This window comes from Sus scrofa, chromosome 14 (genome assembly GCF_000003025.6).
Source record: "Sus scrofa isolate TJ Tabasco breed Duroc chromosome 14, Sscrofa11.1, whole genome shotgun sequence".
NCBI classification, from domain to species: domain Eukaryota; kingdom Metazoa; phylum Chordata; class Mammalia; order Artiodactyla; family Suidae; genus Sus; species Sus scrofa.
In genome coordinates this window covers 103772002-103799316 of record NC_010456.5, presented here as the reverse complement: position 1 = coordinate 103799316, position 27315 = coordinate 103772002, and the positions used below count along the sequence as shown (strand labels likewise).

General features: G+C 39.1%; 1 protein-coding gene across 25 annotated transcripts in view; it reads left to right on the top strand.

Moving 5' to 3' along the window:
• Nucleotides 1–27315, top strand: part of CPEB3 (cytoplasmic polyadenylation element binding protein 3) — a 196082-nt gene that overhangs the window by 71929 nt on the left and 96838 nt on the right. For 15 of the 25 annotated variants that reach the window (XR_002338767.1, XM_021073492.1, XM_021073494.1 and 12 more), the window contains 2 exons: nucleotides 2481–2640; nucleotides 13242–13298. Coding sequence is in view for 24 of the 25 variants with exons in the window: in XM_021073492.1 (XP_020929151.1) it covers nucleotides 2481–2640; nucleotides 13242–13298 (217 nt within the window). In the remaining variant the exon portion in view is untranslated. The remainder of the gene's footprint in view (nucleotides 1–2480; nucleotides 2641–13241; nucleotides 13299–27315) is intronic. The other 10 variants (XM_021073511.1, XM_021073509.1, XM_021073507.1 and 7 more) reach the window with 1 other exon arrangement.

The following is a 27315-nucleotide window of genomic DNA, read 5'->3' as shown; positions in this document are numbered from 1 at the left end:
AACAGTGATGTTGAGGATTTTTTCATGTGCTTGTTGGCCATCTGTGTATCTTCTTTGGAGAAATGTCTCCTCATTTTTGCCCATTTTTCCATTGGGTTGTTGGGTTTTTTGCTTTTGAGTTGTATAAGTTGTTTGTATATTTTAGAGATTAAACCCTCGTCAGTTGCATTATTTGAACTCATTTTCTCCCATTCCATAAGTTGTCTTTTTGTTTTTTTTTTTTTTTATGGTTTCCTTTGCTGTGCAAAAGCTTTTCAATTTGATTAGGTCCCATTGGTTTATTTTTGTTTTTATTTCTGTTGCCTTGGGAGACTGACCTAGAAAACTTTTGTAAGGTTGACTTCAGAGAATGTTTTGCCTATGTTCTCTTCTAGGAGTTTGATGGTGTCTTGACTTATGTTTAAGTCTTTAAGCCATTTTGAGTTTATTTTTGTGCATGGTGTGAGGGTGTGTTCTTGTTTCATTGATGTATATGCAGCTGTCCAGTTTTCCCAGTACCAATTGCTGAAAAGACTTTTTCTCATTTTATATTCTTGCCTCCTTTGTCAAAGATTAATTGACCGTAGGTGTCTGGGTTTATTTCTGGGTTCTCTATTCTGTTCCATTGGTCTGTATATCTGTTTTGGTACCAGTACCACGCTGTCTTGATCACTGTGGCTTTGTAATACTGTCTGAAGTCTGGGAGAATTATGACTCCTGCTTGGTTTTTGTTCCTCAGGACTGCTTTGGCAATTCTGTGTCTTTTTTGTGATGATCATTGTACAGCTATAAATGTAATAAATTCATTGAGTAATAAAAAAATTCTGTGTCTTTTATCGTTCCATATAATTTTTTGGATTATTTCTAGTTCTGTGAAAAATGTCATGGGCAATTTGATAGGGATTGCACTGAATCTGTAGATTGCTTTGGGTAATATGGCCATTTTTATGCTATTGATTTTTCTAACCCAGGAGCATGGAATATCTTTCTATTTCTTTGAATCCTCTTTAATTTCCTTGATTAATGTTTTATAGTTCTCAGTGTATAAGTCTTTCACCTCCTTGGTCAGGTTTATTCCTAGATATTTAATTATGGGGGCTGCAATTTTATTTTATTTTATTTTATTTTAGTCTTTTCTAGGGCTGCACCCATGGCACATGGAGGTTCCCAGGCTAGGGATCTAATCGGAGCTATAGCTGCCGGCCTACACCAGAGCCACAGCAATGCGGGATACAAGCTGCGTCTGCCACCTACACCACAGCTCATGGCAACGCCAGATCCTTAACCCACTGAGCGAGGTCAGGGATCGAACCCACAACTTCATGGTTCCTAATCGGGTTTGTTAACCACTGAGCCATGACGGGAACTCCTGGGGCTGTAATTTTAAAAGGTATTATGTTTTTATATTCCTTTTCTAATATTTTATGGTTAGTATACAGAAATGCAATGGAATTATCAGTAATAATTATTAAAGATACCCAATTAAATTACATTGACACTAATGTCACCTTTTGATTTTTTTCAAGGAAGTGATTCCGTTTGTAGACTGAGAGGGTTTTTTTTTTGTTTTGTTTTGTTTTGCTGTGCCCACAGTATGTAGAAGTTCCCAGGCCAGGGCTCAAACCTCTGCCACAGCAGTGACCTGAGAGCTGTTGCAGTGACGATGTCAGATCCTTAACCTGCTATGCCTCAAGAGAACTTCTGCGGGTTCTTAGTTACGATTTTCCTCTAGGAAAGAAAAGGTCCCTATTCATTAGAATACAATATCCATTTGATAGTAGAGACGCGGGTGAAGGGTGGAGGGCAAAAGCCAATTCACTTGACTTTTCCTTTGATTTTACCTTTTTAGTTCATTTCAGAGAAAATCAGTCTGAAGTAGTGGGACATACGCTTTAAAGAATTATTTGGGGGGAGTTTCCATTGTGGCTCAGTGGAAACGAATCTGACCAGCATCCATGAAGATGGAGGTTCAATCCCTGGCCTTGCTCATTGGGTTAAGGATCTGGCGTTGCCATGAGCCGTGGTGTAGGTCACAAAAGCAACTTGGATCTGGCATTGCTGTGGCTGCGGCATAGGCTGGCAGCTACAGCTCCTGTTTGACCCCTAGCCTGGGAACCTCCATATGCCAAGGATGCGGCCCTAAAAAGACAAAAAAAAAAAAGAAAGAAAAGAAAGAAAAAAAAGTATTATTAGGGGAAAGGATGTGATTTAATTAATTATAGAAACATATTAAAATTAATGTTGCCAAGTCATTATTCTTAATGAAAAGAATGACTGTGTGCTGTGTGTTATTAAAAGTGTCTGGAACTTTTTTTTTGCCACACCTGTGACATGTGGAAGTTCCTGGGCCAGGGATTGAATCCAAACCATAGCAGGAACTCCCAACTAAAACTATCTGGAATTTTGATTCATGTCATCAATCTATAGCAAGAAGCAAATAACATGGTTATTAATTTTGTGAAGTAATTTTATGTATTGTCTTGTTCTGTTTTTACTTTTAGGACCGGAGTAGGCCCTATGACACTTTTAACTTGCACTCGTTGGAGAACTCCTTAATGGATATGATAAGGACTGATCATGAGCCTCTGAAAGGTAAACACTACCCTCCCAGTGGCCCACCAATGAGTTTCGCTGATATAATGTGGAGGAATCATTTTGCAGGTTAGGAATATTCATATGTCCATTCCTTGCTTGGTGTTTTAAACAAAAATCAGCTTTTTAATCATTGTGATTTTTGTTTTTGTTTCTTTTTTGTTTGCTTTGTTTGCTTTGTAAAGCACTGTGGAATGTATTTAAAGTTGATTTTTTTAAACCTGGGTTCAGCTACCTACCATAATCAAGTTTGATCGCTTTAATCATAATGTCTGGCAGAAGCATGCGTGGGGTAGCTGAGGTCGTGGTTTATAGCATGAGACCAGAAGCCAAGTGTTTTGAGCTTTGTGCATTTGGAATCCTTAACTGAACCTGGATAATTCATTGAAGTCCACGTACACTGCAAGGAAGTATAACATTTAATCTCCAAAGACTGCTTCAGAAAAGTTCATAGAAAAAGGTTTCATTTCATTAGAATATAGTCACTTTCCTAGTGTAGGAAGTATCACTACACAGACATAGAGCAAGCTAAACACAAGAAAAATGTTTTGGGTTAACTCTAAGGCAGAAAGTCCCGGGGTCAGCAGTATTAGGACTTCCTATTTTTAGAGCCCATGTAAGTTCAGGATAGAGGCTGATGTTACATTCATGAAGACAGATAGGTCTTGTTATTGGTTATAGGATTTTTTAGGGGCTCTGTGATATTTTTAAATACCGTGATGGAAATTTTCTGTGGAAATAGCCACTGCACCGGGGCTTAGAGCCTAATTATCTGAAAGCTGTAAAGCATTAGCCACAGGGATGCCCATCTTTTATGAACCTTCTGTCCTCTAGAGTTGTGAGGAATCTGATCCCCTCTGGTTCCCTGCAGGCTCTTACATACGGTATGACTGACTGTGAACACCTGATGGTCATTTCTTCATGCCACACCAAAAATCTGCTTCATCATCTTCTTGTCACACTCATGGTTTTCTGCTGCTTTCCTCAATTTCCAGTGAAAAGAAAGTAGTTAACAGGCTATGAAGACAATAAAAGATTTTAAGAAAAGCTACATTTCAAGGCCTTGAGAAGCAGGAAAAAAGGCCTCTCATTTGGTCGTTGTTATATTTATTTACCGTTACTTCTTTCTACAGTAAAGATTAGGTACATGGTAATTTCACTTAGAAGTGAGAATGGTGTTAAAAAAAAAAAAGCAATATTCACAGACCGTTTTGTGTTTTTAGTACCATCTACATCTACGTTTGTCTTCCTTCTCTACCACGCACAGCTGTAAGCCTCTCCTAATTATTCTAAAATATTCAGCCCTTGTTCTTTATGCATATCTGTTTTATCTTGCTCTCTATTCTGCTAGCAATAAAAGATTATGGAAGGATCTTAGACTATAGTCTATAAAACAATTTTCTAGAATTTTGTGGATATTGATTAAGCAGGATCTGTAGTGCCCTGTTGAGAGTAGGAGCTGTCAAAATACAAGGAGCTGTCCAAGTAAACCCCCTTCCTATGGGGTAATGAAAGTACCGTATTCCAGTTGTGGTGGCCCCTTTTTCATTGCATGTCCAATTTCCTCTGCATACGTTTTTCCACTACACTTACAAATGTGAGATTTCATCTAATAAAGCCTTCTGCATTGTACTTGTAGATGTAATATGACCTTATAAGTTGGAAGGCACTTAATATGTACTTTTTTACAGCCTCAGTACATTTGAAACTTCCAAATTCATACCACCCACATTAATTTCCTAGGAAGGGACTATTTCCCATGGTCAGTTACATCACCATGTTATCGTCCCCTCGTTAAGGTGTTTGAGCTTCCGGCTTTCCTTTTCTAGCTGGGAGACTTACATCTGGCTTATGGCACCATGTGTTTGATCCTTATTACTTATAAAAAACATAATTATGGGGAGTTCCAGTTGTGACTCAGCAGTAAGGAACCCGACTAATATCCATGAGGACTCAGGTTCAATCCCTGGCCTTGCTCAGTGGGCTAAGGATCCAGTGTTGCCATGAGCTGTGGTGTAGGTCATGGGCACAGCTTGTATCTGGCATTGCTGTGGCTGTGGCCCACAGCTGTAGCTCGGATTTGACCCCTACTCTGGGAACGTCCATGTGCCACAGGTTTGGCTCTTAAAAAAAAAAAAAAAAAAAAAATTATGATCCTAGCATTTTAAAGGAAAGATTTTAAGTAATTTTTGACTTTAAAAAATAGAGGAAATTATAACAAAAAGATAATTTAAAAAAATTATGATGGTATATCCCTTATTTTTTTATTTCCCACATGCTAAACATTATCTTCATTTTTATCTGAGGTCTTTATAAATTATTCATAGACCTTAAAAAAGGTTGACTCTTAGATTGTTTCCAGCTTTTTCTCCACGTAGGTAATGCTACCATGGATGAGTTCTTGCGCATAGCTTTTTCTTAAGGTAAATTCACTGTGGGGTTCCTTGAGCCAAAAGATGTAAATATTTAGGTAAATCAAGCTTTTAGAAACGTGGTAGGCTAGGGGACCTACCTCATGGCTTCTGTAGGAGTCTGTCCAGAAACGCTTTCCTTTATCCATCCTGTTCTTCTTCCTAACTTTAATATCCTCTTCTCCCACTTGAACATGGGAAGACTTTTTTTTTTTTTTCTTTGTCTTTTTGCCATTTCTTGGGCTGCTCCTGAAGCATATGGAGATTCCCAGGCTAGGGATCTTAATTAGAGCTGTAGCTGCCAGCCTGCGCCAGAGCCACAGCAACACAGGATCCAAGCCACGTCTGCAACCTACACCACAGCTCACGGCAACGCTGGATCCTTAACCCACTGAGCAAGGCCAGGGTTCGAACCTGGAACCTCATGGTTCCTAGTCGGATTTGTTAACCACTAAGCCACAACGGGAACTCCGTGAACACTATTTTGAGGGTCTCAAAACTCAAGTTAGAGAGTCATTGGTTTTTTGTGTGCTTATTTGTTTTGATGCTTTTCTCTAGAGTTCAGTTTTCTTTAGAAAAAAATATGTTCTTGCTCATTGTAAGAAATTCAAATAGTCCTTAAAAAGACAAAAAAAGAAAGTGAAAAAAACAGCTGAGACTTACTACCTAGCGATAACAAAGACTATTGTTTTTGGAGTTCCCATTGTGGCACAGTGGTTAACGAATTGGACTAGGAACCATGAGGTTGTGGGTTCTATCCCTGGCCTTGCTCAGTGGGTTAAGGATCTGGTGTTGCTGTGAGCTGTGGTGAAGGTTGCAGACATGGCTTGGATCCCTCATTGCAGTGGCTCTGGCGTACGCCAGTGGCTACAGCTCCGATTAGACCCCTAGCCTGGGAGCCTCCATATGCCTCAGGAGTGGCCCTAGAAAAGGCAAAAAAAGACACACACACACACACACACACACACACACACACACACACACACACAAGGCTATTGTTTTTATTAACATTCATTCAAATTTTTTATATTCTCTGTATAGAAGATGAAATTTCAATTGAGCCTTTCTGATTCTGCAGTCATTCAAACCTGGGTTTGAATTCTGGTTCTGCCCTTAGGTTGGCTGTTGATCTAGATACATTAGCCTCTTCAGAACCTCAGTGTCTTCATCATTAAAGTAAAGCACCTACTTCATAAAGTGGGTGTGAAGGTGAGATAAAGTCCCTGACACTAGAAACCTCTCAAAAGTTATCTGTATTTTTCTTCTGGCAGTGGTAGTGGTGTGCCTACTGCCTGGCCTAGGGAATAAAGTAAACCTTTATACCCCTACAATATTTATTTTCTTCCAGCTAAACTGTAGCTAAATGTTGAAAGCTTGCAAATCCAAGTTGTCAAAAATTTTGTATTTGCCATAGATATAAGTAGTGACTAGTGAAGGATAAACATTCCATCATTATAAAAAAAACCACCTAAAGGAGAAAGAAACATAATCCTTATAAGTTATGTTGGCTTTCCGAAGTTGTGTATGCAAATAGTATTAAGAAAGTATAATAAAGTCGGATATCATGTTCATGAAAAGTAAAAGTACTTCATAATGTAGTTAAAGTGAACATGGTAAAAATATGTTCACATTGGCATTTCATCTTATAAATGTATTCAATAAGAAATCTTTTTATTTGGAGTTCCCGTCTTGGTGCAGCAGAAATGAATCTGACTAGGAACCATGAGGTTGCCAGTTCAATCCCTGGGCTCGCTCAGTGGCTTAAGGACCCAGGAATCTCCACATGCCAAGGGTGCAGCCCTTAAAAGCAAAAAAGAAAGAAAGAAAGAAGAAGAAAGAAAGAAAGAAAGAGAAAGAAAAAGAAAGAAAGAAAGAAATCTTTTTATTCAACTGCTATCTTGATTTAAGAGAAAAAAAGGTTGGTAGGAGAAATGACAGAATAGGAAATCTAGGAAGTAATAAGACTCCTGTTCTAGTAAAGAGCTTTAACAGTTTTCCAATTGTATTTCTCCTTATACTGGGTCAACCTTGAAGATATTTGTAGGAAATTTTAAAAAATCCCCTGTAAATCAACTGTACTTCAATAAGACTTTACAAAAATGAAAAAAAAAAATCCTCTACTTTCTCCTCCATGATAAAAATGTCAAGTAATGTAGTAGAAAAGTCAAATCAGAGTTCCTGCAGCTCAGCAGTAACAAACCCAACTAGTATCCATGAGAACACAGGTTCGATCCCTGACCTCGCTCAGAACGTTAAGGATCAGGTGTTGCCATGAGCTGTGGTGTAGGTCGCAGATGCGGCTCGGATCCAGCGTTGCTGTGGCTGTGGTGTAGTCCAGCAGCTGTAGCTCCCATTTGACCCCTAGCCTGGGAACTTCTGTATGCCGCAGGTACAGCCCTAAAAAGAAAAATAAGGAAAAAGAAAAGTCGGATTAGGCTTTCTTCACAGAATCCTGAGGAATGTCTTCTGCTGTGTGCTCAGATCACAGAACCCTTATTTATTTATTTTTTTTGGCCATGCCATGGCGTGTGGAATTTCCCAGGCCAAGGATCGAACCCATGCCACAGCTGCCACCTGAGCCACTGTGCTGACAGTGCCCAATCCTTAACTTGTTGTACCATAGGGGAACTTCCTCACAGAACCCTTATTTAAAAAAAAATTAAACAAATTTTTTTTGGCTTCTTTGATCTCAAACTATGGTTCTTGATTCCAGCAGAATAACATTTTAATAAATTACCTATTGTCTCTTACCATACCTTATGAATGACTTTTCCTGTTGTTCATTTGAGAGACTGTCTCTAGGAAATGAGGAGGGTTTTGAGAAGGGTGATGAACTGGTGAAAACTACCCCATATTTCTTTTCGAAATACGGAAATCCTTGGGTCAGTAGAGAGATGAACGAGCCTGGGTCAGAAGCATTATCCTCTGCCCTCTTTTCTAGTGGACTGTAGGGAAAGCCAACTGTCCTCATCACTGTTGAGGATTAGGGGGATTTCCGACATTGGGGGAGTAAAGATTAAGATAGGGAAAATAGTCACCACTGTACCCTCCTTATAGCTGTCCTTGACTTGCTGCTAATGGTGAGGGCTCCCCTCACCACTGGACAACCCCTCTGAAAACCCAGAGACGTTAGGTTTGATTATTCATCACCTCTGTTGGGATTATTATTCAAAGAAGACAAGGTAATGAGAGAGAAGAATAAAAAGGAAAATCCAGCCGCAGTGCATTGGGCAGTGTAGGTGACATTGCGAAGCAAGGTCCTGTTGACCGGCTGGCGTAGCACAAGATAGCAGACATCTTGGCAAAAACCAGGAAGGAGTCACTTTTCTCTCCTCCCATGCAGACTCCCTGTTACAACAGAAGAGTAGGGTTGGCTGGCCACTTGGGGGTAGTGCCTGATGAAACATTTTTGTGTATTTGAATTTTCTCTTCTGTCACCATTCATGGAACCGAAATTTGAAAAATGAAAAGAGCAGGTGTCAGTTGAGAACTGATAGTGAAGAGCTTGCTTTTCAGATGTAAACTGAATCTGGGAAAGAACAGCAGCTATCTTCCGATAATAGTGCTTTAAAACACTTAAATTGACAGAAACTTGGAAAGAATAAATGCCAGCCCTTTGGTGTTACTTACAGAGGCTTTTCTTTAAATTTAGTATTACAGAGCCTTTCACAAAATTGGCCCCTTTTGAGGAATGTTGAGGTCACCTTGTATTAGAAAAAGTATACATTTATTACATTTAGTTTTTTCAGAAAAATTTACAGTCTCTTTACTTGAACTGTTGATTCAGTTCTGTTTTGTGCTACATCCCTTTTGCCCTTATCAGTCTGTCCTATATAAAGGTTAGCAGATTCCAGACTATTAGGGCCCAGCTTCGAAGTGAGCAAGAAATGATTGTTCTTGTTCTACATAAAAGGGAGGCCAGTAGATAGAAGTTGAGTGATTTTTGTATTATAGATACTGCCCATTAATTTCCCTTTGATCCTGCTATAGCACTATAATCACATGGGAGAAAAAGATTATGGATACTTTAATCCTGGTACTACATCTGGAAATTTTGACTTAATTGTTCTAGAGTATAAATGAGGAAATGTAGGCACAAAGGACTTGATAACATACCAAAAATTATTCACTGCTGGTATGTGAAGAAACTAGGATTTGACCTTGGGTCAAAGCTCATGTTTTCACTTTGTGGTTCTTTGGAACACATTGAGACTACTATAGTATCATATTTTTTATCATTTTTCTTTAAAAGGGATTTGAAACACCAATTTGTTGTATTCTTATATAATTGTATCTTGCAGACGATTTTTCTGAGGGACTATCTTTTCAGCTTTATAGAGAAAATTGGTTGGAGATAGAATCAGATGAATATATACTGTCTCATAACATTTTCTAGAGCACAGTACTCATGTTCTGTTATGTAAAGTCTCCAAAGTACTTGACTTCTTAGAGCATGTGGGCATGATTGGAGAAAGATACAGCAGTTGTTCCCTATCTCACAATGTATTGAAAAAGTGAAGAGGTTTTTTTTTCATAATTAATTATGACTTAATAAAAATTCCAGTTTTTGTTTTGGACATGGGTTTAGTTTGACTCTGAAACTTAACAGTAGAGGCAGTTTTTTATAACTGGCATCTTAAATGATTGAGCTCATGAGACTATGATTTTGTAGAGTCTGAATAGCCATATGTAACCCTATTCTCCAACTTCCCCCTCCATCCTCTCCCACTCCATTTATCAGGCCTTGTGCAGTAGGGAAAGTGGGACACAGTCTCAGATTTCCACAGCATCATTTAACTCAGTAAAACCAAGTATGCCTTCCAGTTTTCGAAACCTTATATTTTACACTATACTTAAAAGATAGCTAGCTGACAAGAACAATTTAAAAATAGCAGACCATGGACAGGTGACAAAATGTCACGCTGGCAGCACCAGACTGCATTAACAAAAATCACCAGATGTCACACACTTGATTCTATTTTCACAGCTGATTAAACAGCAGTATTTGTTGGACAAAAGGAAGAAAAAAGAAATGGCCTCATATGAAGTTGGATTCAGTTTTTCTTTTGCTGTCGTATATTTTCTGTCTCCTTCAAAATCCCATGTTAACTGTAAAACTTAAGGCATACAATATATTAAATTTAAAAAGTATTATGAAATAATCCTAATTCTAGAAAAGCTAACCTTTATGTATATAAAGCGAAATATTAACAGAGCTTGTCTTTGCTTGGTGATCTTGTTTTCTTCATTTTTCTGTATTGTCTAATTTTTCTCCAATGAAAATATGTTGTATTTTATAATCTAAACATTAATTTTTGAATAGGTAAGGAAAGTAACTTAAGCCATAAGTGATTTCACTAAAAATAATTTATATTTAGTTGGGAAAAAATTAGATTACATTTAAATAATTGGTTCTGATAGGTCTGACATTGAACTAGAGTTTCTTATAAAATCTTTTGTTAATGAATTTGATCCAGAGATCCACTAAAGTCAGAGAGGCAACAGAATTAGGAAAGATACCAGGAAAGACAGTAAATTTTGTGCTTTTCAGCAAGTAGTGATGCCTTCATCAACAAAACATTGCCTAAGGCTCTCGTTTTGTGGCATCTTTAGAAAGCTTGAATTGGAAGTAATCACTGTGGAATGGAGGATTATAATTAGAAAACTACTGAGCTTCCTTTCAGTTTCATCTTTCTAGGCTGAAAAGTCCCCAAACCTGATGGAAAGAGTATAAGAAAGTTCCAACTTCTGGAGAACTAGAGAGGGGCACCCCTTAAAATTAGGGAACATAAGTAGTTCCAGAAACATATGAAAATTATTATTTGATGTAGTGATTGTAAACTATGTTATTCTTTACCATGAAAGAAGTTGAATGAGCTAAATTTGGGCTTGTTTGGTTTCCTTGGTAACCCTTCATTTTTCTGAGAATGTTTAGGGAACATCCCTAGCTCATGGGAACCACACCCATATCTGAATATTCCTAGGTCAAAGACAGAAGAGACCCTGTGTGTGTGCCATTTGCTTAAATTCTAATGCACAGTGTAGGTTTTTAGTTATCTTAGATGTTAGTATTTGGTGGTACTCCAAATACTCCAAATAAGGTGGCCATTATCTGAAATTAATGAAAGCGTAAACACTGATACAGCTAACTAAAACCGGAATGTAAATTCTCCCAACTGTTCTGGTGACAAATTTTCCTATAGGACGTTCTGATCAATGTGCTGTGGTGGGAGATTGCATATGGTGCAGATTAGTTTTTAGAGACTCTAAAATGACTTAGGAGTTGGAAAAATGACACATAGAACAATTACATATGCAGATACTGTTAAGGTATATCTTTTAACAGTAGGTAGTTTTTGAAACTGCTAGTAATTCTACTAAATATGGAAAGGTCTACGGAACACATAAAAATAAAAGTCAATTCCATCGTTTAAGATAATTCTTTACTAATGTGTTTTCCATAGAAAACATTAAAATATATTCTAAAAAAGAATTTACTGTAATATAAATGCTAGCAAAATAGTCTCCATACAGCTAGAGATATATGTACCTAATAAGGAAGTTTAATATTATAAAAACTACAAATAATTTTTGTTGAAAGTCCTATAATGCTTCATGGTAAAACTAGAACAGTTTCAACAGAATCCGTCAATGGCTGATGATTTTTCCATTCTCTCTCTCTCTCTCTCTCTCTCTCTCTCTCTCTCTCTCTCTCTCTCACACACACACACACACACACACACACACACACACACATCCATCAAAACAAGTAATAGTATACTTAGGAGAGTTTGGCTTTTTCCCTATCCTTTAATATGAAATGACCTTTCACAAATTACTGTGACCTAAGAGTCTTTAAGAGATTAGGATGTCCTCATCTAGGCAAAAAATTGATTTGACTGGAAATTCATGATTCCCCCATCCATTTGTTTTTATTTGACACAAGTATTTCACTTTGACCACTGCGATTCTTCTCTTTTGGGTGAGAGAGCTTGATAATGCTTTTTGCATCCAGTACCCTGTAACGGCGTTTAGTACCAAATTACTGACCTTTTGTAATTATATATAACACTGTTTTTGTTGTCAAGGTCAAGCATTTCTTCCTTATCTCCAGCTTTATCTGTATCATTCTCCTCAAAAATACTATTGACATTTATTTGTTTAAATAATGGTAGTGACATAAAATCAACACTTTTCCTGAGAACTTCATGATAATCTTTGACATATTTGGACATGCAGAGCCAAGTTCACATATATCATGTGAGCTTTACACAAAAGAATTGTTCCAATAAATATTTTATTAAAGGAATTGGTTAAGAAAACTTATGAGGTACATTTTTTTTTTCTGTGTAAGACTCTCTGTTTCATTTTTCTTTTCATACAGCCACCTCCTTTTTCCCTAGTAATTATCACATCTTCCACTCTTAAACCTGGAGACTATTAGTTGAAATGTCTGATTTAGACTTGTCATCTTATAGGCCAGAGATTGGCAAACACTGTCTGCAAAGGGCCAGATAGTAGGCCTGTGGGCCATATGGTTCTGTTGCACATTCTTTTTTTTTTTTTTTTTAACTTTTTGTGTTTGTTTTTACAACTCTTTAAAAATGTGAATATGATTCTTAGCCTGGAGACATGCGAAAACAGGTAGCCATCCACCTGATACTATAACGGTGAAAGTCTGGACACAAGCACTATGCCCAAGGTCATATAACTAAGTAGGGATAGGGGCAGCAGAAGAACCCTACATTTTTAGGTCAGTCATTGTTCCCCCACTGTTTCTATCACATAAGTTTTACATCTTTACATTCTGATCATTATGTTGCATTTTTGAGCCACTATGAAACCTTTATCTTTTCATTCTCTTTAAGCTTCAAGTTTATATACTTCTTTGAATTCATTATTTTGCTGCTTGAATTCGAAAGGCAGTATAAATTGTTTAAGTAAAATGCTTAATCCAGGGAGTTGGCATGTTTAAATCGGAATGTGGGAGATGCGTTAAAATTTCCTATTATTATAATGGAAGCTTCTTTTTGTTTTGTTTATTTTTTGTTATTGAGACTTTGGCTTTGTTTTAAGATTTTTTTCATGCATATGTTTTATGACTTGATTTAAAACTGTTGTAACTGCTATGGCCTGTGATAGCATTGTTATAGATTAATCTGTTTTAGTTTTTTGTAATGTTCATATCGTACAATGTATTTGTGATTATATTACACATTCTTTTCTCTGTGCTTAAAATAAAATTATTTTATTTTTTAGGACGCATGGGAATAAATTTCCATCATCCAGGAACAGATAATATTATGGCACTTAACAGTAAGTCTTCGCATGAAATATTCTATAAAATTAGTCGTCAGGTCTACAGCATGTAATTCCTACTTTCTTAGTTGTGCATTACATTTCAGCCTTCTGCTGAGTATTGTATAGATCATTATTCTATACCAGTGGTTTTCAAAGTGTGGTCCCTGGACCAGCAGATCAGCATCATTTGGGAGCTTACTCAAAATGCAAAGTCTGGGAACTATATCCAATCTCTTGGGATAGACCATGATGGACGATAACATAAGAAAGGGAATGTATATACATGTATGAATGGGTTACTTGGCTGTACAGCAGACATTGGCACAGCACTGTAAATCAGCTATATTTTAATTTAGAAAAAAAAGCGAACACTCAGGACCCACTACAGATCTGCTGAATCAGAGACTTTAAGGATAGGGCCCAGGAATGTGTGTATTACCAAGTTCTGTAGGTGATTCTGATGCAGATCCAACGTGGCTCAGGTCTGGTTGCTGTGGTGTAGGCCAGCAGCTGCGGCTCCAGTTTGACCCCTAGCCTGGGAACTTCCATATGCTGCAGGTGCAGCCCTAAAAAGGAAAGAACAGTATGGTAGTGTGTCTGCCTGCAGGAAAAAGTGTGTATTTTATTTTATTTCAATGAATTTTATTGTATTTGTAGTTGTACACCCATCATCACAACCTAATTATAGAACATTTCCATCCCCAAGCCTCAGCTTACCTCTCCCCCTTGAACCTGTCCCCGTTGGTAACCATAAATTTTCCAAGTCTGTGAGTCTGTTTCTGTTTGGCAAATAAGTTCTTTTATATCCTTTTTTTATTTTTTATTTTTATTTTTTGTCTTTTTAGGGCCACACCTGAGGCATATGATGTTCCCATAAATAGGGGTTGATTTGGAGCTGTAGCTGCCGACTTACACCACAGCCACAGCAATGCTGGATCTGAGTTGAGTCTGTGACCTACACCACAGCTCATGGCAACACTGGATACTTAACCCACTGAGCGAGGCTAGGGATTGAGCCCATGTCCTCATGGATACTAGTCAGGTTCATTACTGCTAAGCTGCAATGGGAACTCCTGTATCTTTTTTTTAGATTCCACATGTAAATGACAGCATATGATGTTTGTATCTCACTGTCTAACTTCACTTAGCATGATAATTTCTAGGTCCATTCATGTTGCTGCAAATGCCGTTATTTCATTCTTTTTATGGCTGAGTAATATTCCATTATATATATATGTACCCCATCTTCTTTATCCACTCTGTTGATGGACATTTAGGTTGCTTCCACGTTTTGGCTGTTGTATATAGTGCTACACTGACCATTGGAGTACATGTATCTTTTTGAGTTATAGTTTTCTCTGGGTAGAATCCCAGGAGTGGGATTGCTGGATCACATGGTAATTCTATTTTTAGTTGTTTTTTTTTTTTTGGTCTTTTTGCTATTTCTTTGGGCCGCTCCCGTGGCATATGGAGGTTCCCAGGCTAGGGGTCGAATCGGAGCTGTAGCCACCGGCCTATGCCAGAGCTACAGCAATGCGGGATCCGAGCCGCGTCTGCAACCTACACCACAGCTCACGGCAACGCCGGATCGTTAACCCACTGAGCAAGGGCAGGGACCGAACCCGCAACCTCATGGTTCCTAGTCGGATTCGTTAACCTCTGCGCCACGACGGGAACTCCTAGTTTTTTTTTTTTGAGGAATCTCCATACTGTTTTCCACAGTGGTTGCACCAATTTGCATTCCTACCAACAGTGTGAGAGAGTTCCCTTTTCTCCACACCCTCTTCAGCACTTCTTGTTTGTAGACTTTTTGATGATGGCCATTCTGGCTGGTGTAAGATGGTAGGTACCTCACAGTGGTTTTGATTTGCATTTCTCTAATAATTAGTAATGTTGAGTATTTTTTCATGTGTTTTTTGATCATCTGTATATCTTCTTTGGAGAAATACCTGTTTAGATCTACTGTCCATTTTTTGATGGGATTGTTTGTTTTTTTGATATTTAGCTGCAGGAGGTGTTTATATATTTTGGAGATTAATCCCTTGTCAGTCGCTTCATTTGCAAGTATTTTCTCCTGTTCTGTGGGTTGTCTTTTTGTTTTGTTAAGGGTTTCCTTTGCTGTGCAAAAAACTTTTAAGTTTAATTAGGTCCCATTTTTTTTTTTTAATTGTCATTGCTTTAGGAGGTGGATCTGAGAAGATATTATCAGTTTATGTCAGAGTATGTTCGGCCTATGTGTTCCTTTAAGAGTTTTATAGTATCTGGTCTTATATTTAGGTCTTTAATCCATTCTGAGCTTATTTTTGTGTATGGTTTTTGAGAGTGTTCTAATTTCATTCTTTTACATATAGCTGTACAGTGTGTGTATTTTAGAAAAGACCTAATTTGACACCTCTGAGTCCTCTTTTGCAAGAGGGAGAGGATATGACTTTTGACTTTCTGTGTAAAATGAACCTAAAAGACACTTTTCTTTTTAAAAGATTTTGATTCTCTTTGATTTGATTCTCTTTAATTCTCTGCTTTTAAATACGAGCTTTCATTTTAGGTTCTTTCCACTTTGTACATGTTGCTTAAATTCTTCTTCTGGCCTCAAAATTTCCTTATTTGTAAAAGAAGGGGAGTGAATTAGGTCATCCTAATGATTGCTTTCAGAATGAAGATTGTGAGATTCTGTAATATATTTTTTTAAGTACTAAAAGGGTCATTTTGCCAGTATCTGTATTGAATGTTGATGAGTTATACATATTTGCAACATTACAGCAGATGCTAGAGCACATCTATCTTTAAATGACTCTGTGGGTGCTCACCTGTAGACTCCTCAGAGTAAACCATAAAAGCAGTTGGAGGAGTTCCTGTTGTAGCACAGTGAAAATGAACCTGGCTAGGAGTTCCCATCGTGGCTCAGCAGAAGTGAACACAGGTTTGATCCCTGGCCTCGATAGTGGTGTTGCCATAAGCTGTGGTATAGGTTGCAGACATGGCTCGGATCTGGTGTTGCTGTGGCTGTGGCGTAGGCAGGAGGCTACAGCTCCGATTCAACCCCTAGCCTGGAACCTCTATGTGCCATGGGGCAGCCCTAAAAAGACAAAAAAATAAAATAAAATAAAAATAAACCTGACTAGTATCCATGAGGACTTGGGTTCAATCCCTGGCCTCATTCAGTGGGTCGGGGATCCAGCATTGCTGTGAGCTGTGGTGTAGGTCGCTGATGTGGCTCAGATCCCAGGTTGCTGTGGCTGTGGTATAGGCCGGCAGCTGTAGTTCCTATTCGACCCCTAGCCTGGGAACTCCCATATGCTGCATATGTGGCCCTAAAAAGCAAAAAAAAACCCAAAAGCGATTGGAGTTTGACATTCACATTATTTAGTGTGAGCTCTCTTTTAAAGTTAACTTCAACTTCTAACGATCAGAATAAGCAAAATATCCTCCTTGGTGGATTCTTGTAAGGTCTACAGGTTTTGACAGATGTAGTGTGGTTAAGCTTTTCTTCCCTTTTGTATAGTTGGGCCCAAGCCATTTCGTGACTTACATTTGTAACACATGCACAAACACAACTGCGTGCTTTTTCATCTTCTTTTTTATGCCTGCCATTCATTGGCCCTACAGTTGTTGTCCTGTAACTGGTCTGTCCTTATTTTCCCTCAACTTTTATACAGATGAGGTCCCAAATTATAAATCCTTATTAATTCAGAATTTGTGATTATTGAAAGGCTTTGGGTTGGTACAGCAAAAATTGGCACAACATTGCAAATCCTGTATGTATGATTTATACTTTAGTTAAAATAATAATTTTAAAAAGTAAATTTATCAGAAAAAAAGAAAGGGGAGCTGGGTTACAGTTGAGCTATCTTTTCAGACAAGAAGAGATAGGCAGTGAAAATTGAAAAGAATTGAGTCAATGGTTAATTTTTTTTTGGCTGCACCTGTGGCATGTGGAAGTTCTCAGGTCAGGAACTGAATCCACACCACAGCAGCCACCCAGGCTGCTGCAGTGACAACACCAGATCCTTAGCCCTCTGTGCCACAAGAGAACACCAATGGCTAAATTTTCTTAAAAAGGAAATGTGAGGAGTTCCCTGGTAGCCTAGTGGGTTAAAAATCTGGCGTTGTCCCTGCTGTGGCTTGGGTCACTGCTCTGGTGCAGGTTTGAGCCCTGGTCTGAGAATTTTTGTATGCTGCAGGTGCAGTCAAAGGGGAAAAAAAGGAAATGTGAGTCAGTTGTAGTTGCTTTTTTTTTTGTTTCTTTGTTCTTAAGGTTGCACTCATAGCATATGGAAATTCCCAGGCTAGGGGTCAAATCGGAGATACAGCTGCTGGCCTACACCACAGCCACAGCAACTTGGGATCTGAGCCTCGTCTGCAACTTACACCACAGCTCAAGGCAACACCAGATCCCAGACCCACTGAGCGAGGTCAGGGATCAAACCTGCATCCTCATGGTTCTTGGTCAGATTCATTAACTTCTGAGCCACGAAGGGAACTCCTGTCCTTAGTTTTTTATTACCCTTTTTTTTTGCTGTGCAAAGTCTGTCCTTCCTAATTCAGTTCATAATGCTGCCATTCACTATGTCTTCGAAAAATCTCCCATTCTTTTACTTCTTTGATCTCACCAAAACCCAAACCTCTCCTGAAGGTATCATGCTATCAGCTCTCCTGACTTGACGAGAAAGACAGAGATGTCATGGTGAACATTCTCACTTCTCAGTACTCCTGCTCAGCTTTGAATGGGCCACTTCCCTCCACCCCCCTCCTTTTTTCTGATGTTTCTAGCGCCTTTCAGCCATACTTTCTTCTGAGAATCACCACTGCTGATGTCATCCAGAAGCCAAAAATGGAGCTTGGGAGAAGAGAGTGGGATACCAACTATAGAAAACAGTAAACCTGCAGACATTTTGGATGTTGGAGGATTGACAAGATGTGTGTTAAGACAAAGAATCTACTGATTTTTCCTAGTTAAAAACCACAAATCTAGTAATAATTAACAGGCCAAATTTTGGGAAGGAAACTAAGAGGCCCATCTGAATTTTGGCTTTTCCCAAAAAAATTAGTCCTCAGGTATTATTGAATATAGCAGGGGAGATAGGAAGAAATTCTGACCCATCAGTAAGATCTGCCACTTATCTGGTATTTCCAAAATGTGATTAGTTCTGAAACAATATGTCCCTTCCATTTAAACTGTTAATGAGTTTTTCTTTTCTTTTCTTTTTTATCTTTTTAGGGCCACACCTGAGGCATATGGAGGTTCCCAGGCTAGGGGTCTAATCAGAGCTGTAGCCACCAGCCTTCGCCACAGCCACATGGGATCTGAGCCTGGTCTGTGTCCTACACCACAGCTCAGGGCAACGCCGGATCCTTAACCCACTGAGCGAAGCCAGGGATCGAACCCAAGTCGTTATGGATGCTAGTCAGACTTGTTTCACTGAGCCACGACGGGAACTGTGAGTTTTTCTTAACCTTTTAATGATTTTCCTTTCATATGCTTCACCCTTACACTGAAAACACTATTTTGTATAACATTTTTAAGATCTTGTTGGAGAAGGAAGGAGGTCCATTGAGAGTGCTTCCAACCATGTGTGTAGTACAGATTTTTTTCTAACCTTACAGTAGCGTGTGGTTTTTTTGTTTCTTTGATTGTGGTGTGTGTGTGTGTGTAATTACACTCTAGGTATAGAGTTGAGTTTATCAGTTGTGGGCTTGCATAGGATTGATGCCTGAATTGGTGCTTTGTCCTTTGTTATGATGATCTTCAAGAAAGGATATTGGTGCCTTCATCATTAGTTAAGTCAACCAAATTTATGGTCAAATTAATGTTCAAAACCAGAATGCCTGTCTTGTTATTTACTCTAGAATCCCTGCTGAGTAGATCCACTTTATTCTTTTTGATTGGTCAGCTCTTCTTTTTTCAAGTAGAGATTGGGCTTGGATAAACAGTGAAATGTCTGACAGTTGCTTGATGAGTACATTAGAGACAGAGGGAGAACGGAGTTCCCGTTGTAGCTCAGTGGTTAACGAATCTGACTAGGAACCATGAAGTTGCGGGTTCGATCCCTGGCCTTGCTCAGTGGGTTAGGCATCCGGTGTTGCCATAAACTGTGGTGTAGGTCGCAAACTCGGCTCAGATCCTACGTTGCTGTGGCTCTGGCATAGGCTGGCAGCTACAGCTCTGATTAGACCCCTAGCCTGGGAACCTCCATATGCCCTAGGAGCGGCCCAAGAAATGGCAAAAAGACAAAAAAAAATAAAAATAAAAAATAAACAGAGGGAGAAGTGTGGCATAAGGGGTAGGATCATTCAGCTTCACGGAGGAATTTTCCAAGTATGCTGGAAGGCATGTGAAATCTGAACTTGGGAGCAATGAATTAGCATAGCCGTGAAAATCATTGTCTCAAATCAGGCAGACCTAGTCCATCTTAGAAGCTATATGACCTTGGAACTACATTCTTAACTTCTCTGCCTCTGGTTTTTTTCACCTGTAAAATGGAGATAATGACCACTAAAGTGGCTGTGTATAATATATAATTTTGCAAAGTTTGACATAGTACCAGCCTAGTAGATAATGCTCGGTTGAACTGCTCTTGTGAATACTTGCATCAGCTTTATTGCTGCCTTTTAAAGATTTCCCTTTCTTTACATGTTAGACTTCCAAAACAAGTCTTACATTGGTTGTATTTAGATAGATGCTTTCCTGATGGAATTTAAGGCAGCACACCTGTAAGTCACTCAGAGGCTAGAGTGGCTGTCCTGGAGAATGGTACCATCTCTTTTTGTATGAATCTTTTTCTTCTGCATGAAATGTTTCCTGTCTCTGTCCCCTGACTGAAACAATGCACCTTTTTGGGACGTAGAGTTGCTATATCTTTCATGATGTTTGGCACTTTTAAAGGTGTTATACAGTAATGCTTGGGCTGAAAAATGGGATAGCCATTTTGGACGGTAGTTTGGCAGTTTCTTTAAAAGTTAAATGTACACTCCAGGGATCGAACCAGAGTCCTGATGGATACTAGTCGGGTTCGTTAAACACTGAGCCACGATGGGAACTCCCAGTTTTATTTAAATTAAAAATTCTCATGCCATTCATTATCTGATATTTCTCAGCCTGTAACTATTCCAAGTTTCAAGAAATTTAAAGTGCCACTTTCCCTCTGATGGGAGAGATGATTGTTTGCCGTCATTCTTCCTTATCAAACTTTTAAAAACACTGATAAATTGAGGCATTCTAGATTTAAATCTTGGGCGTTTGAAGATTTAAAATCTTCATGTCTTTTTAAAAAAACAAAAAGGCATTCATCTGGGAGTTCCCATTGTGGCTCAGCAGTAACGAGCCCGGCTAGTATCCATGAGGATGCAGGTTTGATCCCTGGCCTTACTCAGTAGGTTAAAGTGTAGCTGTGGTGTAGGTTGCTGTGGCTGTGGCATTTGCTGGCAGCTGTGGCTCTGATTGGACACCTAGCCTGGGAACTTCTGTATGACACATGTGGCTCTAAAAAAGCAAAAAAAAAAAAAAAAAAAATCACCTGCTTGAGGAAACCCTTTGGTCATTGATTATTAATACCTTATACACAGCTGAAGCACTGAGGAACTTGGAGCATGGACCTTGGGTTATGCCATCTTCCACTTTTCTCCTCTTATTAATGCCTTGAAAATGTTATTTTGGAAGACTTTGCTTATATTTCTGTTTGAACTGAGGGCTGCCAGACTTTTTGTTGAATCAAAGAGGAAATGTGGAAGAGTTTGTATGAACTTTGTGTCGGAAAGACTCTGGTATGGCCGCAGAGCCTGCTCTTTGCCCCTCCCTTTCTTGCTCTGCTGAGAGTGAAGTCCTTGGGGAGAGGCTCAGCTGAGAGGAAGTGGCAGAGAGGGAGCTGAACACATGATGCTTTTATACCAAAATGGGAATAGAGCCAGGTTGGCTAGGATTCCAAATGGAATTTTCCAAAATTTGAAGAGTGCATTGTATTTCTACTCACCATGAATGGATATAAGTAAATAGTTTTTGTTGTTGTTGTTGTTCGTTTGTTTATTTTTAGGAGATTAATAAGGTAGTGAAGGAATTATTTGGAGATTCTCATTGAAGACATTGTCTTTGAGTATCCTGAGCTTTTGGAAGATCCCCGTTTCCATCTGAACAGATTTAGAAGTAAAATCAGTATACAATTGTGGTATGAAAGGGTGTGTGTGTGTGTGTGTGTGTATACACACACACACACACACACACACACACACATATATATATATATATAATATTTTTTTTGGCCATGCCTGTGGCATGTGGAAGTTCCTAGGCTAGGGATTGAACTTGTACTGCAGTTGAGATCTACCTCACAGCTGTGGCAGTGGCAGATCCTTAACCCACTGCACCACAAGAGAGCTTGCTGAATATATTTTAAATGATGGCTAATTAAAAAATGAAAAATAGTGGTCAGAAGGTTATGTCATGATCTATAACTTTTAAGTACTAAAGTTTCAAACTGTTTTGGATAAATACTGCACATGAACATACCCTTAGGGGACCTAAGGTTATTGTGGCTTTGTTTTGACTTTCTCATTTTACAGATGGGGAAGCTGAGGTTGAAGAGACTGTGTGAATTGGCTAGGGTGACATGATGGAGCCAGGATCAGAACTTTCTGCCTCCAGGTTGAGAGTGATAATCTTTGCTTGAAATACTTACTTGTTAAGAGTGGTTATTTTTATACTAGTTTAACATAAACACACAAATTTGGTGTCTCTGGGAAAATCATTTTTCTAATATTACTTGTCACCTTATTTGTGCTCTCAATGCTTGATAAATCCTCTTTCCTCAAAAAATAGAGTGAAGTAACTGGTTTACATGGCCTGACATTGAATATCGTAAAGATGTCTGAAATATTCATGACTATTATTGGATTTTCGAAGAAGTTCCTGGTGTGTGTGAATATGTAGAAAGTGCTAGGATTTGCATCTTCCAACCTAATAAGATGCAGGAAACTGAAAAGTTACCTGCTTTTTCCTGTGGGCTTCCCTGTTTGCTTTCTCCACATATGTAGTCCATAGGACTTAGACTTCTCTTTCATAGGACTTACCACCCTTGTAATTAATTATTTAACGTTGGTGTTTTTCTTTAATATGTATGTTTCAGAAGGGCAGAGATTAGGCTTATTCACAGCTGCTCATTGGCTTCTAGTGCAGTGCCCAGACCATGGAATAGTTACTCAGTCTGGGAGACTGGAAGAACGGGCAGAATGGCTCAGAGGGATTGTGAAAAGCATGGTGTAACAGCCGTAGAGAGTATCTAGTCCACCTTAGTTCCTTCCTAAAAATTTGTTTTAACTCTTTCTTTTGAACATGGTAATAACATATATGGATTGGGCAATTAACAGTTTACAAAGTGCTTTCACAGACCTCTTGCCTGCCTTTGTAATGCTTAACATGGTTTGCTAGGATATGGTCAGAACTTTCCTTAAGCACCAGTTTTACCCCAGAAGTATTCTCTTATCCAAATAAAATATGGCTCTGTGATAGAGCAATATAGGAAACTGAATGCAGTTTGTAATATAAAGCTGGAGACTTTTCAAGGGGTTTTCTAGATTTCAGTAAGTTTTAAGAATGCTCTATGATCCATTTTCGTCTGCTGTTAGGGTACTTTGATAGAACAGTTGAGACTCATGGTCATTAATTTCATCTTTATTGCATTCTCTCTCTCTTTTTTTTTTTTTGTTTTTGTTTTTTGTTTTTGTCTTTTTAGGGCCGCAAGTGTAGCATATGGAAGTCCCTCAACTCGGGGTCGAATCAGAGTTGTAGCTGCTGGCCTACACCACACCCACAGCAACTCGGGATCTGAGACCCACGCCACAGCTCATGGCAATGCCGAATCCATAACCCACCAAGCAAGGTCAGGGATTGAACCCGTGTCCTCATGAATATCAGTTGGGTTCCTTACCACTGAGCCATGATGGGAACTCCATTTTTATTGCATTCTTGTTTAAAACATGGCAGTATCTTTATTTTCCAAAAAAGGTAAAGGAACTTGCTGATATTATACAACCAGCAAGTCCTCTATGACTTGGACACACATAATATTCTGCCAGCCAGTCCTCCAATCCAATGTGATTTCTGCCCTTTTGGGTTTTCCCAAAAAGATCACTCATACTCCCTTTAGTAAGTTAACTAAGTAATACTTTATTGATTTTGGAGAATGAGTGCATTTCTGAAAATAATCAGTTTTACTTTCAGAATGTAGTCTTCCTTGTTAGTGACAGATCTTTTAACACACTTTCACTCAGGCCTCTAGTCTATGCAGACTGGGAATCTGAGACTTAAACAAAGACTTGCTATGCTAAGTCTCTAAACCCTTATCTTCCTTTGTTAGCCTGTATACACACACACCTTTGTTATCTGACCAAAGTTGCTGTCGCTGTTGTTGTTTTTCCAGCCTAACATAGTGGAAATAATGCAGTTTGAGAGGACCAAACAGATCTGGGCTTAAATCCAGGACCTATCCCTTATTTGTTTCCTTGGGAAAGTTATCTGTGTTTAATTTTAAATGCACACGTGTTAATCTCTCTTTACCAATAGTAAGGTTAGTATGCAATCCTCAATTACCAGGCCTAGCAAGAAACACACACTTAACAAACGCTTGTCCTTTTTTACACATCCACACCCTCCTTTTTTCCCCTTTTGAGTTAGTCATAATCTTGGTTCTACAACCAAAATGGGAACCAAAATAGAAAATACTCGTGGCCCCACACCAGAGATTGTAATTTAATTGTTCTGGAATAGGAACCTGGTTGTAGAGGGTGGGCAGGGGGTGATTGGAAAAGACCACAATTAGAAGTAGTTACCTCTTGAGAAATCTGATGCTACCCACCTACCCCTTGCCAGTGTCTATCTTTATCTGAACACGAAGGAGTCACGTGGTATAAGGATCGTGCCATGTATTCCCTCCTATTTTTTCTTTCTTTTTTATTGGCTTGATCTGCTTTTATTGTTCCCTGAAGTTTTTCCAAGTCCTGATTAGGAGAAGAAGCTGTCTTTGAGAGGTCAGGACAGGTGAGGGGAATGGCAGTTCCCTTTGTTGCTAGAGTTCTTCCCAGGTTCTCAGGTTGGTTCCTTTCCATAACTTTCTTCCACGAAGGAACCCTCTTTCTCACATGAGAGGAACCTTGCTGCTAAGGAGGAGACGAGGAACCACTGACAGGGGGCCTGAGCTCAACAGTACCCGTTTTGTTGGCCGTCTCTTCCCTCTATATAATTTTCTTTTTTTTTCTTTTTAGGGCCGTACCTGCAACAGATGGAGGTTCCAAGGCTAGGAGTCGAATTGGAGCTGTAGCTGCTGGCCTATGCCACAGCCACAGCAACACAGGTTCCAAGCCACTTCTACGACCTACACCACACCTCAGGGCATTGCCGGACCCTCAACCCACTGAGCGAGGCCAGGAATTAAACCTGCATCCTCATGGATGCTAGTCAGATTCGTTAACCGCTGAGCCATGATGGGAACTCCTAATTTCCTACATCATCTGGGGGTTTAGACTCATAGGATTAGCAAGTATTGGCTGTCATGAACAATCTAAAAATTGACTATTTAAAGTTTGAAGTGGAGTTCTCTTATGGTGCAGTGTGTTTAGGATCTGGCATTGCCACTGCAGCAGCTTGGGTCGCTGATGTGGCCTGGGTTCGATCCCTGGCCCAGGAACCTCCACATGCCATGGGCACTTGCTAAGAACAGAGTTTGAAGAGACCTCAGGATTTTGGCATAGTGAATATGGTTTATTGAGAACATATTTTGGGTGCATGACGTGGGGATTTTCAGACCTGGTTGGGATAGACTAGTCTGTGTTAAATATAAACTACTCTGGTAAGTGATTAGAGTCCTCAGTGCTTTTTTGGTTTTCTTGGTTTTGGGGAGGGCAGTTAGTATGTTATTTGGAAATGCGCTACTGAAATAAAAGTAAAGTGATAATTAATTACTCAGTGGAATGCTATCAGGCCACAGGCGTGAGGGTGCATAGACATCAGCGGACGTAAGCATGTGTGCATGCTCACATTCTCCAATCAGCGATAGCCGTGTAACACACAGATGCTTTACCTAGGTTTGTTTCCATGGAAATCTTGTCAGATGTACAGATTTTGAATAATACTTCTCTGTTTTAATGAGAAATTTAAGACATGAACCTGGAAGCTCTGAAGTGCTTTCTTTGGTAACATGGCACATATCGAGAGGTTTAATTAGCAACCTTATGGTAAATGTAGTTTAGAAGGTAATACTAGGTGTGCATGGACACTGCAAGATGGTGTAGTGAAGCCTTGAACTTACCATTTTGGACAAGATAGGAAAAATAATAGCGGTTGGAAGTGGAAAAGGGGATTAGGACTTTCCTAGGAAGCAGAAAAGAATAGATGTTAAGACATGGTGGTATCTAGATTCTTATGCTAACTGGATAGGTGTTTATATTATAATGCTGCTGTCAGAAGAGTGGGTCGAATTAGTGTGACTAGAATATGGGTTTGGGAGTTCCCGTCGTGGCGCAGTGGTTAACGAATCTAAGAACCATGAGGTTGCGGGTTCGATCCCTGCCCTTGCTCAGTGGGTTAACGACCCGGCGTTGCTGTGAGCTGTGGTGTAGGTCGCAGATGCGGCTCGGATCCCGAGTTGCTGTGGCTCTGGTGTAGGCCGGTGGCTACAGCTCCGATTCGACCCCTAGCCTGGGGATGTCCACATGCTGCGGGAGCGGCCCAAGAAGTGGCAAAAAAAAAAAAAAAAAAAAAAAAAAAAGAATATAGGTTTGACTGTGAAATAGTGGGGTTGAAGATCTGAAAGGTGATTAGAGGTCAGAGGTGAAGGACCTTAGATGTTCATGAGAAGCTTGGACAGATAAGTATTGTTTAATTGGAAAATTAGATTTATTGAAGGAGAAGATTCAGGATGACGTGGGGTATGGAAAGCCATTTCTTATTGGGAATAGCTAAATATAACTTCACTGTAGAAAAGAAAAGCAAAAGGAGATAAAGTAATGACCCTTAAATAAAAGTGGGATTAGGCTGGTGTCTGTGGCTTGGGATAGTAGTGAGGCAAGTACAAGAAAGAACTTGGTAGCTAGAAAGAATGGTCCTGCCATGGAGTATAAATTTCCAGTTTTCCAGTCATGTTCTGTGGAACCCCAGCATCCAAGGAAGTTCTTGAAGGGCCACTATGGGGAAGGACAAGAGGGGTTCTGAGTTCCTGTGCTACTTGTCTTCAGGACACGGTTATCTCGTAACAGTTGGGGTTCATTTGTTGAGGAGAACAGATTGTGCTACTTATAAAACAGTTTGAAAAAAAAAAAAAATGACTGGAAGAGGCTGAAGCGAGTCTCCTTATTCTTTTACTTTAACTCTTGATTATTCCAGAAGAACCAGGTAGAATATCTTTGTGTCAGTTGTAGAAGTAACTCCTGTTTTGTTTGGGAGATTGATTAAAGATCTATAGGTTTCCATAAGATTTTGTGAGCAATGAAACAGAATATTGCAAAAGTTCGGTTGTTTAGAATGCAGGATACAGCTTCATATTTTATTAAAGACAATTAGATTTTCTGATCAGTCCACAAAAATACCTATTAAGTTCTGATTTTAATTCATAAATGATAGCATTAAGTGTAATAATTAATAGAAAATAATAGTGCTATGGTAGTGATAATAAAAATTTGGGTGAGATGTCTCCCTTATTAATCTTGGATTGTGATATTAACAGTGAACTCTTAGAGGATGGTAAGTTTGTGGAAATCCTAAAGGGAATTTCTGGGTACGTTCAGTGACTCTATAGGTTTGAAAACTGGCCCTGTGATCTTGGTGGTTAAGAATAAAGGCTTTTCAAATGTCCACTGACTGGTATATTACTTTACTAGGGCTGCCATAATGAAATATAGACTGGATGGCTTAAACAAAATAAATTTATTTTCTCATGGTTGTGGAGACTAGAAGTCCAAAATTAAGGTGTTGACAGGTTTGGTTTCTCCTAAGTGCTTTTCCCTTGACTGGCAGATGGCTACCTTCATGCTGTGACTTCACATGGCCTTT